This window comes from Protomyctophum bolini, assembly GCF_963924005.1.
Source record: "Protomyctophum bolini genome assembly, chromosome: 10".
Taxonomy (NCBI): Eukaryota; Metazoa; Chordata; class Actinopteri; order Myctophiformes; family Myctophidae; genus Protomyctophum; species Protomyctophum bolini.
Window position 1 is genome coordinate 28,060,061 of NC_137871.1, and position 12,068 is coordinate 28,072,128.

General features: G+C 44.9%; 1 protein-coding gene across 1 annotated transcript in view; it reads left to right on the plus strand.

Moving 5' to 3' along the window:
• Positions 1-8,364, plus strand: part of gfra4b (GDNF family receptor alpha 4b) — a gene marked incomplete at both ends in the record, with an annotated part of 50,094 nt that extends 41,730 nt beyond the window's left edge. The window contains 4 exons of the mRNA XM_080773447.1: positions 683-820; positions 7,288-7,496; positions 7,794-7,841; positions 8,230-8,364. Coding sequence (XP_080629573.1) covers positions 683-820; positions 7,288-7,496; positions 7,794-7,841; positions 8,230-8,364 — 530 coding nt within the window. The remainder of the gene's footprint in view (positions 1-682; positions 821-7,287; positions 7,497-7,793; positions 7,842-8,229) is intronic.
• Positions 8,365-12,068: the final 3,704 nt, after the last annotated feature.

Sequence of the window (12,068 nt, forward strand, 5' to 3'; positions counted from 1 at the left end):
GGTCCATTTGTGTTTGTCTGTTTGTGAGGAGCTAGGGGATGCACACGCAAATTAGACACACCAATAGAACAGACATGCGGAAACAACGGTCGAACATGAGCTGCTCCCGTGCTTGCAGTTAGGGTTAGGTAGGTTGTCAGTCTAATATCAGACCAATACTATGTCTAAACTAAAGCCTGTATACCTGATCTCCAGTGCTATAACAGCTCGATTCACGTTTTGGCTTATAACTCTTGAACCGTAGGTCGCACAATCAAGTGACGCATTCCAAGTAGCGCACTACTCTAGTTTCTCCTCTGTGTTATTTGTGTGAATGGACGGTGGACAGATATGATTTTCATGCATGTTTCAGGAGGATACATGCATTTGAAAAAACTAGAAATATTGTTCCTGAAGAAACAATATGCAGGGTCGCAGCATGCCAAAATATTGTACTAGGTGCAGGGCACTCTTTGACTTTGACTGTTGTATGTATTAATGATTCATTCCTAATCATTATACTAACAGACAGACAGACAGTGTTTCTAAGTGAAATGCGTGTAGGCCAATCAGGTGCCAAAGTTATACTGGTGGCGCTGCTAACGCAGAGACCCCACTGAGCTGTTGCAGCGTCTCAAAAGGGGGACGATGAAAATTAAATATTGACAGGTTGTGTGGGCGTGGTTCATTAATTCGTTCACAGGGAGTTCGATAACGCCCAACTACGTAGACAACTCCACGTCCAGTGTGGCACCGTGGTGCTCGTGCTCGGCCACCGGGGGGAGCCAGAGGGACGAGTGCAGTGACTTCCTGGGACTCTTCACGGACAACATCTGCCTCCGTGAGTGAACCCCACCCCCCCATCCCATTTTTTACTTAAAGGTGTAATCCACACGTTTTTTTTAACGCTCGATTAACGCCAATTAATCCCCGCCAGGATGAATGTATTTATTTATCATGCATTGTCAAGGTTTTCCCCTTTAAACCCTTATTTTGAAGAGCCAAATATCCGTAACCGGATGTTACAATGATGTGTGTGGCATCTTGACCGGTTGTTCTCTCGCTGTGTGCAGAAAAAACCTGACCGCGAGTATCACAGTACCGGCTGTCGGCCGTTGAAAAACCTTGTTTTGACCAGAAACGACATTCATTGTGCCGATTTGGATATAAAGGCCATTGAAAGCAGCACAGAGCGCACGTGGATGCGTGCACATCTTAAGATGGCGCCGTCCAGTGTCACACTTTACACTGTGATGCTAACGGGAGATCGACTCGATCCGATCAAAACATGGATTAAAGAATATAAAGACTTTTTTCACGTGGGCTAAGGTTTTGGCGGGCGGCCAGACTAAAGCTTATCTCCGTAATCTACGGTTCTGGCGGGCTTTGTTAATCAACACACACACATGTATTGTTGTTGCTGTCTCCATATTAACTGTGTGGCAGTGTGTGCCACGTTTCAAGCTTGTATTATTTATTACCCGCTACTTTTGCCTTTTTTTTCCCTGAATATGAATCCTGCTTGCTTACTTGCCTTACTGTCCTAGTGTCCTGCTTGTCCTACTGTCATACGTACAATAAATCACTCTGGATTAAGAGTGTTTGCTAAATGCCTACATTTTAAATTGTAACAGTTTCGGACATATTTTAAAGTAGCAAAAGTGCATTCATTATGCAGAACACCCATTTTGGAATCAATTATATCATGTGATTGGACTATAAATTATTAATAAAGTAGCTTGAAATTGTAATTAGTTAAATCAGTGTTCTGAGTCACCTGTCACTTTGCTGTGTGTGTGTAATGACTGTGTGAGACGTGTGTAGCAGTAGCCAGGTAATTGTAGACATAACGGCAACAAAGCTCAGCGTTGATGTGAAAAGCAAAGCATTTGCCACTCTGTGGCCAATAAGATAACATCTGTGTTGGCTGAAAACCTCACCAAAAACGGTTGCTGTTCACAACAACTCTGAGTGTTGTTGCCTACAATTACCTGGCTGCTGCTGCTGCTGCTGCTACACACATTTCACGCACAATCATTACACACGCACGCACACACACACACACACACACACACGCAGGCATATCCTATACACAAAGAAGCTACAACCTGGAGATGGAATTGATGGAATTATGCACCAATAAGGAACGTAACGAGTCCAGTGAAATAAGGTAGTCAACGTTCATTTTTCCTGAACCAATACTATAGGCCTACTGTAGAGCAAAAATAAATAAATTAAATAAACGTTACATTTTTAACAGGAAACAACAACAAGAACAACAAGAGTGTGGATATCTTTGACGAATGGCCATGGTTATAAACGGGATAGTCCAAAGTGTCAGGGTTGTGGAAGAATAATGGCTTGAGGTGATGAGAAGGAGCTGGGCTTCGCCAAGTCCATTTGTGAGTTGTCACTGTACAATATGTGAAAGGATTGTGAGTCACAAATTGGTTACAGATATTCATCCATGCCGTAGATAGGGTATGGTATACGGCTGGATGGGACCAAGCAAAACATGAATAGATGTGGTGCTAGCTTTAGAGGAGTGCTTTTCAACTATTTTAAATTTTCATATCAAGGCCCATTATTTATTCTGCAAAATTCCAGGCTGTGGTATACCATATATAGGAGAGACAACAGGCAAATGTTCTACATTCTCTGATTGTGTAGACTTCTTGTAAATTAAGAAATGCAGATGTTTGACAATATTTTATCTCTTGAGAGTGTCCATTAAAGATCTAAATGGGTACAATCCTCAGTGTTCATTTTTCCATTAGTAACTCAGAGAGTGCACAAATGTAATCCAGCAGGGTTCATACGGTTACATCTGAAGCCTGCACTCTGAGTTAAAAGTGTTACATTCTGATAGTAATCATTGCTAGAGTGTTTGTTTGATAACAGGGGTCTCTCTGTCTCGTCCAACTCTTTCATGATAAAACACAAAATAAATGTTCACGTGGGTTGCCAATTCCATCCCATTAGGAGAGAGAGGTAATTTATAAGGCTGTCACGATTCGTATCGAAATTGACGTTCGATACAGTGTATCGTAATCACCAGTCGACTTGCAAAATGTATTGCATGCGCACGGTCGTCCCGTTTATTCACCCCGGAACGTTTCTCACAGGACGAGTTTCAGCCTGTCGGACCTCATATGCCTGGGCACTACAGGCTTGTAGCTCATTGTGGTGCCATTTTATTTATTTAGAGAATGCAAAGTCCTTAAGCCAAACGGTTGCCTCCTGGTCTGCTGTATGGAGGGTAATTAATCCTCCTTCCAGTCTTTGGAGAGGACAAACATCTATGATGTGCTTCATAGTTTGCTCCTCACCACACGCACACAGTGGGCTTGGGCTACTGCCCCATTTGTGGAGGCTGGCCAAGCAGGGGCCATGTCCAGTCCTGAATCTATTGAGCGTCTATTGTGGTGCCATCATCAGTGCAGACACCGTTTATATCGGTTTATATAGTATGGTTGTATCGGTTTATATAGTATATGGTTGTATACAATAGTGGAGTGAAAGGTGAGGCTGCCTGGAGTCTGGACTGGCGCTGGCCTCCACGCTATGGCTACTTTGACATGTATCGCATTGAGACAAGGACCGCAGCACGAAGCTGTGTTCGGTGCGAGACATGAGGCAGCCAGCGTGGACGCTGACGCCAGTCCAGCCCATGGAACCTCTCCCTGAGAATTAAATGCAATCACTTACTCCTCCTTTAACAATAATGTTGTCATCTATCTCATCATCTTAATGTTGATGATCCTAAAATGATGATTCAAAAAAAGAAAAAAGTTTATATTGCTGATGCTATTTTTTATTAGTCAAATAAAAGGGTTTTTTTTTTTTTTATGCCACGATTTTGTAACCCAGTTTTCTTTTCACCCAGTGCAAATTATCTAATGTAATCCTGGGCGCTACACTTCCTCTGCCAACCTGGGGGGGCAGCGGACTGACCTCATGACTCCTTCTATGCATGAGGAGTCCAAGCTGCTTCTTTTCACCTGACAGAGGGGAATTTCCCCGGCCAGACGTAGCGCGTGGAAGGGACACGTTATTCCGACCAGTTCCTTTCCCCTCCATCAGGCGCCCCGGCTGACCAGGGGGAGGTAGTTTTAGAGACCAGGATTACGGCATGTTTTTGTGAGGGTATCTAACAAGTGTTTTTCTCTACAAATCAAAATATTAGCCTAAATGAATGATCATACAGCACTCTGTGCTGGAAATAGGAAAAAGAAAATTCATTGAATCGAAAATCGTATCGAATCGTGACCTTAACATCGGAAGTTGAATCGAATCGTGGATTAGGCGAATCGTGACAGCCCTAGTAATTCATTTATCAACTTCAATTTCATAGTGTTCCAAATTCAAATATGTCAGCTCGTTTGAAGATAGATAGATGGACCAACTGTGTGTTGTACAACTCCTTTAACTTTTCTTCCCTGCGAATCTCACCCTTGATGATCTGCATGCCTCGCCTCCAATTTTTACGCATGACCCCGTCTGTGCCGAGTGAATAATAAATGGTTCTTACTATTGACTTTCTCTGTGGCAGTCCTTTTCCTACCTCCTGTTTAAATAAGGACTATGTTCTCTCCCCGTAGGCCGGGAGGTAAATCTTTTGGCTGAGACTACTCGGGGACGATGTGCCCTGAGAGAGAGCGCGAGAGAGAGAGAGAGAGAGAGAGAGAGAGAGAGAGAGAGAGAGAGAGAGAGAGAGAGAGGACACAGAGAGAGTTCTCAGAGTTGTTTGGCCGGTGTCATTGGTATATGAGTCAATGGATGTGTAGAGAGAGAGAGAGAGAGAGAGAGAGGGGGGGGGGGGGGGGCAGGCAGGTGCAGTAGTTAGACCTGAAGAGAATACTGAGCATCTCCCTTCATCTCCTCAGTTGACAAGAGTTCAAGCGGGCATGATGTGGCGCGAGACCGCGAGCCAAAAGCCAGACCACACCGAAACGGTCCAGTTCACGATGCAGGAGTTCGTCCTAGTCTGAACCTGAATTGCTAGCCACGTCCAGTAAACAAATATACTGAAGGATCTGATGATGCTGTCATTTGCAGGGTTTTGCTGGTTGAAATTCTAAAATCGGGGCCAATCTAATCAGCGTCCTTTCAATGCGATGCCGTCAAATATGAATGTGACCGACATTTCAAAACAATAATCATGGCTGCAGTAGCGTCATGAGATTTGTATTGATGTGGCGATTAAAACTAAGGCCAAGAATCGCAGCTATATAACCACAACAACTTTGTGGTGACAGCTTGTAGAAATATCAGCCAATGTACTTTTACAGTGTCAGGTTAGATGCTTAGCAACTGATTAGCAACATAGCTTTGATGGATTGATTTCAAGAATACTTTATTATTAGCTACAGTTATGCAATAAGGTTTAACACCATTGTGGTCCTACTGTACTGCTGGGGGTGCAGCCCCAGCAAACCTCAAACACATCTTGGTGGGTTGTAAGACCAGTCTAACTCAAGGAAGATACACCTGGCGCCACAACCAAGTGCTAAAGTGCTTGGCTGCCGAACTTGAGAACAAGAGGGCAACCACCAATGCCATGCCTCTAAATGCCCAGTCTACCTTCCCACGGAAAACCTTCATCCGGGAAGGGGAGAAACGGCGGACCAAGCCAGCTCCTCCAAACTCAGGCCCACTGAGTGCAGCCCGGGATTGGGAAATGCGGACAGACCTCACCCAGAGACTCACCTTCCCAGCCGAAATTGCAGCGACCAACCTGCGCCCAGACCTGGTCCTCTGGTCCAAATCCTGTCGGCGTGTCTTCATCGTTGAGCCAACAGTCCCATGGGAGGATAACATCGATGAGGCATTCGAGCGGAAGAAGCTGCGGTATGCCAACTTAGCAGCTGAAGCAGAGGGGCGGGGCTGGAACGTGAAGGTGTGGCCCGTGGAGGTGGGCTGCAGAGGCTTTGTAGCCAGTTCCACCACAAGGCTCCTGAAGGAAGTAGGGATCAGAGGTCAGGCCCAACGGAAGGCAATCAAAGAACTTTCCACTGCGGCAGAACGGAGCAGTCACTGGTTGTGGCTGAAACGTAGAGACGCAACATGGGCTTCCAGATGACCACGTGGTGCCACCATGCGACATACACCCAGGTCTGATCAACCTGTGGTGGGCCAACCTCGGCAGAGGGTGTCTTGTGATAAGAGGCCGAAACACCCAATGAGGTCGGGGCACACAACTGAAGATGTGTCGTACTGGTGGCACCACGCGATCATTGACAATTCCACCCCACCCAAGAAGTCATCTCCAATCCAGTCAATTGTTGTGCTGAATATTTAGGGATATCTAACATCTAGTCCTATTAAGAATCCTATGTATTCAACTCATCAAGAGCTACAGTAGAGTAGCGGACCAGTGCATGGATCAGCGTCACTTTTTTTTTGAGATGTTAGCGCACAGATCGGCACGAGACTCCCTCTTTGGCAAAGCCCAGCCATGTCAGAAATTGGCTGCAATGGGAAGTACCTTCACACTAAACAATATGGAGTGAAATTAAGTGCACATTCAGGCTGGGCTTCAGGCTATAAAGAATCAGTCCCGCGACTCCTGCCCCCTTTCAGAACGAGGAGTGGCTGGAAGAGAATTAGCCATTCATTTTTCCCATAGACGTTTCAAAAAGCCTGTTTGTCCCACTGACTTCAAATTCGACACACGCGTTCCAAACAATCACAGGGAGTGCAGTGCCCGGCCTCGAGTCTGTGGGACACACCATTGTCCAGAAACAACACAAAAGACTCTGGTCAGGCTCTGCCAGTGGAGCTAATGAGCCAAAGTCCCCTCACCTGTGCAATTTCCAGCCTCTGCCTCAGCCAATTGATTGCCATGGCAACCCCAATTGATTACTTAACCAGTCCACTTTTCACAAAATGGATACAGACAGATAGTTAAAACGGGTGCTATGACAAGTTGACAACGGGTATCATTAGGTTCCAATTCTCATCGTGATCCCGCCCCATTTCAGAACGAGGAGTGGCCGGAAGAGAATTTCCCATTCATTTTTCCCATAGACATTTCAAAAAGTATTAATTTAAAGACCTTTAAGCCTCGGACAAAGCCAACTCGGCTCCTGACAAATCATGGCAATAACGTCTATGGGAAAAATGTATGGGAAATTGTCTTCCGGGCTGCTCACCGGGGGCGGGACTGCAACGCTCCAAATAGCAAATCAGAGAATGAGGCGTGATCAGAACGTCAATAACGCTTGTCACTGTGTGATTTCTGTGTGTGTGTGTGTGTGTGTGTGTGTGTGTGTGTGTGTGTGTGTGTGTGCGCATCTCGCGGAGCAGGGAATTCCCTACTGGCGTTTGGCAGCGAATCAGAGCAGCAGCACACCACGATGACGAGCACCACTCTGGGCCACTCCAGCGTGCCTAGCCCGGCCCAGGGCGGGCTCGGAGAGGAGGAAGAGAGTGCCACTTCTTCCTCCCTGCGCGACCACGCTCATGCTATGGAAACCACGTCGCAGACCAGCCCGGACACCACCATACCCCCACAGGTGTGCAACGGTGTAAAGTCACTAAACACATTAACTATACGTGCTGCACTTAAGTACAATTTGAGGCGCTTTAATTGAGCATTTTCAATTTCCAATGCTTTTTTACTTCATCTCGGAGGCAAATATTGTATTTTTACTCCACTACTGTACATTCATTTGAAAACTTTAGTTACTTTGTTGTTTTTACATAACCCCCCCCCCTCCCCGCCCCAAAAAAAACATAAATTAACCACTTGAAAATAGCGATGCGTCACTTTTCACTGATTGAGTTTTTTATCAAAATGCTGATGTTCACAGCTCATAACTAAAGCGTCGTTGGGCGTGGTTACACAACTGATGCCTCAGGTGACTCATTCATAGTCTGGATTTTCGGTGGTGGGGTGACCACCGGAGCTGAAATAACGTTGAGCGGTGGTGAGTAAAAACGGAGAGAGGCTGGGGAGGTGGTTTGCTCTTCACCGCGGCTCGTGACGTCATTGTAGTTCGGTGGTCACCTCACCACCGAAAATCCAGACTATGAATAACGCTGTATCAAAAGATCGCAGCTAAAATAGCCTAGCCAACTTTACTTCCATTTCAGGGGTCATAAATTGGTCTCCTTCAAAAATAAAAGCTGCTCTGAAAAAGAGTTCGTAACAGGGTGGCGAAATAAATCTGGCGGTCAATATTTATGGCAGACAGACCCCCATGTCGAGAACCACAAAGTGACATCCTTTTTTCGCCTCCTCCCTAGACGATGGGAAACGAGCGACTCTGGGACAGCTCCACGCTGACGTCCAACATCCTCCCGAGCTCCTCCTCGTCTCCGCCTGACCTGAAGTCTCACGCCACCGGCCTTCTGCTGCTGCTCGCGTTATGTGCCCTGTAACAGACAGTCTAAGACTGCCGGGCCAGAGTGTCGTGCCGTGTCGTGCGACCTGGCCAGAAACAAGCAGATGGGCGGATTCACGATCTAAATATTATGTACAGCTTATCGGTTTGTTTGTTTGTTTTTTTCATCTTCGTGTTTCAGTGGTCCAGTCACTGCGCCTGCCAGTATTCCCATCTCGGTGATGTGACTCAGAGAGACAAAGACAGATTGGAGTCAGTCTGTACACGTGTACATTTGCTATCGCGGGGTCGAGTGGAATTACGTGGACTAAACCCAAGCACCCCGCTAATTTGACAGTGAATATGCAAATGTAAAAAAATGATAATGTATACCTAGAGACACAATGTGTGCGTGTGTGTGTTATCTTTGAAAGATTTATGATATCTGAACAGAGGGCTCTTATTGCAAACGTGTGGTTTCTATTTTTTTCTTTTTATTATTTCTTTTTTTGTATGGAGAAAGAGGTCGGGGGAGCATTAAGCAGTGAACTTTGTCTCTATTTTGTACTTTTGTGCTCAAAATGATTGGAAAAGCCCCTTGAGGATATTGTACTTTTAATGCAACCCCTCGCGAAATATACAGTAGGGAGAGAGCCCCCCCACCCCCCTCTCTCCCTATACCCTCCCTCCCCGACTGAGAAGGACCATTACTGGAGCTGATCAATACTGGAAATGGAGTGTGGAGAGAGAGAGAGAGAGTGATAGAGAGAGCGCACTGTGGCTCACTCAGCCATCTTGGACCAATACAGACTGGAAGAAGCTTCTAGAATGCAGTCTAGACCAGTGGTTCCCAAACGTTTTCATATCAAAGACCCTTAAACTGACACTAGCCCGTGGACCCCCATGTGAAAAAAGGCATACCATGGACCCCTATAAGAGAAGATTTTTACGGCTATAGCAGTGATTCTAAACCCGTTAAATTTCAAGGACCCCCCAGTTTGACATGCAGTATTAGTCTACGGCCCCCCATTTAATGGCATTTCGACCTCTGGGACCCCCAATTTATGTTGTAAAATCAATGTTAATTTAACTCTGAGAGTGTACAAATGGAACCAATTTGACCCATTAATAATAATAATAAAACTTTATTTGTATAGCACCTTTCATGACATGAAATGCAGCTCAAAGTGCTTTACAGAAAAATGGAGAAAAAAAGAAAAGCAAGGCAACAACATTAAAAACAAGCAGTAATGCAATACAGTGAGGACATGAATAACAAAAATAAAAAATTAAAGATCAATTAAAAGCAATGTTGTAGAAGTGGGTCTTGAGCCGAGCTTTAAAAATGTCTACAGAGGCTGTAGACATTAGGGTCCATTTGGTTCCATTTGTACACTCAGACATGTGACAAGTCAGAGGATGCATGTCAAAGCCCCTTGGGGTAATAAGAGCACCGAAGTCTCATGTAATTAACACATCCTCCTACCTGGGTCCCATTTTTTCCCCCATTCCGAATTCCCATATACTTTTTTTGTATTAAGAACTGTGATCCAAAAATAAACAAATGGGCCCGGCGGTTTGACTCATATATGAAGCATCAAATGACGGCGAGACAGCACTAATGTTACTGCACGCAGCCAAATTAGTAATTTATTTTGCGAGAAACTGATAGGAGTGACTGACTATCATAAACTATACAGAGCCTGCAACTCCCTGACAATATTATCGCAGAAACCGTTTCTGTATTTTTGGACCACAATGCTTATATGAGATGATTTTAAGGGGTGCAGTACTTAGTTCAGACTAGTCATTGGTCCGACAAATGACAACCTACCTCAAACCCTAACCTAACCATAACCGCAAGCACGGGAGCAGCTTCCCCGCATGTCAGATTAATGCTCCGTCGGAATTAGATGCGGATCCCGATTTTAAGATGACACAATGCTCACAATCTCTGGTGCTGCAACCATAGAGTTATAAAGGAAGAGGTTGGATTTCCCTGCCCCCTACTATTAATTTCGATGGAAGTTGCTCAGTGGTGTAGTCTTTGACTACATAATATTTACCAAGCAAACATTTTTTAACTGAAATATTTGCTTCTGAGGGTGCCTGGAACTAAATATTTTCAGATGGGGCTCTGTGGCAAAATACATGATTTTGACATGGATAGGTTTGAGCACCACTGATAATTAGGAAGTGTTTTTTTATCAGAAAACAGAGACATTGTAAAATCGGGTCTTATTGGGTTAACCTTCATAGTTGCCATTAAGGAGCAGTGCCGAGCCTGTCTGACACTATATGAATGTGGAGGAGTTGTTCTTATACGTGATAAGATGCGGTATAAGAAGAAGAAAAAAACGTCTCAGATGACGACATTTACATGCAGACTTATTTTAACCCTCCATCAGTGGCTTTGGGGTGAATCGGAGGGGGCCTGCAGGGGGTACCTGGGGAACATAGGTACGCTCCCGCCTGCAGGGACCTTAATTCCAACCCACTTTCATTTGTTACGTTATAATTTGAATTATCCTCATAAGTGTGGCCTCCTCTGTCGTTAGTGACGTTACAACAACTCCGTTCAGGCGTTCACTTCATGGGGCCAGTCCAATAGACTCTTCTACATAGACTTCTATTGGCGAATAGTGACAAAGGCCTGAATCGGAAGTTTACGGAATGCATTGGAGTCTATAGGCTTTACAGTGACAGTGAACCACGTGACCGGGCTGTTTTCTGCCCCCTCAATGTCGTAACTCTGTCTTATGCTGCATTCACATGGAATCAGGCCAGCAGCAAACCGCAAAACCTGCTGGAAAATATGTTAACATTGATGCCGTCTGCCGTTACGTCCTGCTCCCGTCCACTAAAATGAAATCTGGTTTGCCTGATTCCATGTGAATGCAGCATTACTCTATGGCTCTGGTGACAGCTAGCCCACGTCCATGTGAATGTGATGCGGAGATGATGGGGATCGTTTTGCTGTTTCCACAGCACATTGTCAACATGTTGTGTTGTTGTATATATTATAGTAAACTGTATATACTCTTACAAAATGCTCTATGATGCTCGTTTTCTTTCTACCGTACAAGACTCTGCTCTGCTATAGCACAGCAGCCGCTTTGCTCTGGTTTATAGGGCCAGTGCATAGGGAGGAGTTTCACTCAGAACGGGTTATTCTGGTTGCCATTTTCCTGCCTACCAGTAGGCTAGTAGGCTGCTAAGCTACTCACTGTGGAGACATACATCATTGTGTAAAAATAAAAATAAACACTGTATGGTTTGGGTGTCAGATGACAAAATAACATAACCTTGATCCACAACAGTAATGGGTCTGCCGGGTGCCCTGTCCGTTTTTACACTCCAACTTGTCCATTCCACCCCGGCCGTCAGAATTATGCTTCCATTGTACCAAAATAATAATCTCTGCAAAATGTTGTCTTTTCACTTTTAAGATAATGCGGCTGTGGAAAAGCGAAGTAAAATCTCTCGGAGGATCCGCACTCCAACTCATCATTGTTAGCTTTCAACAAGTTGCACGACGTCGTTGTCGTAAAGAAACATCGTATACTCCGTATTTCACTTTTCTTTTCATAAATTAATGAATACCCTTCCTCATCATACTACAGTGTCACACAAAAATAGACAAAGAAACTCAGTGCGTCACATCGCGACACCTTGTGAGCTTATAGGCTACTTTAGATCTTCTATTTTTGCTGTAAGTGAAAAGTGGTTAAGTCTGTCTGTGGGCTTTATCAGTGGTGGTCC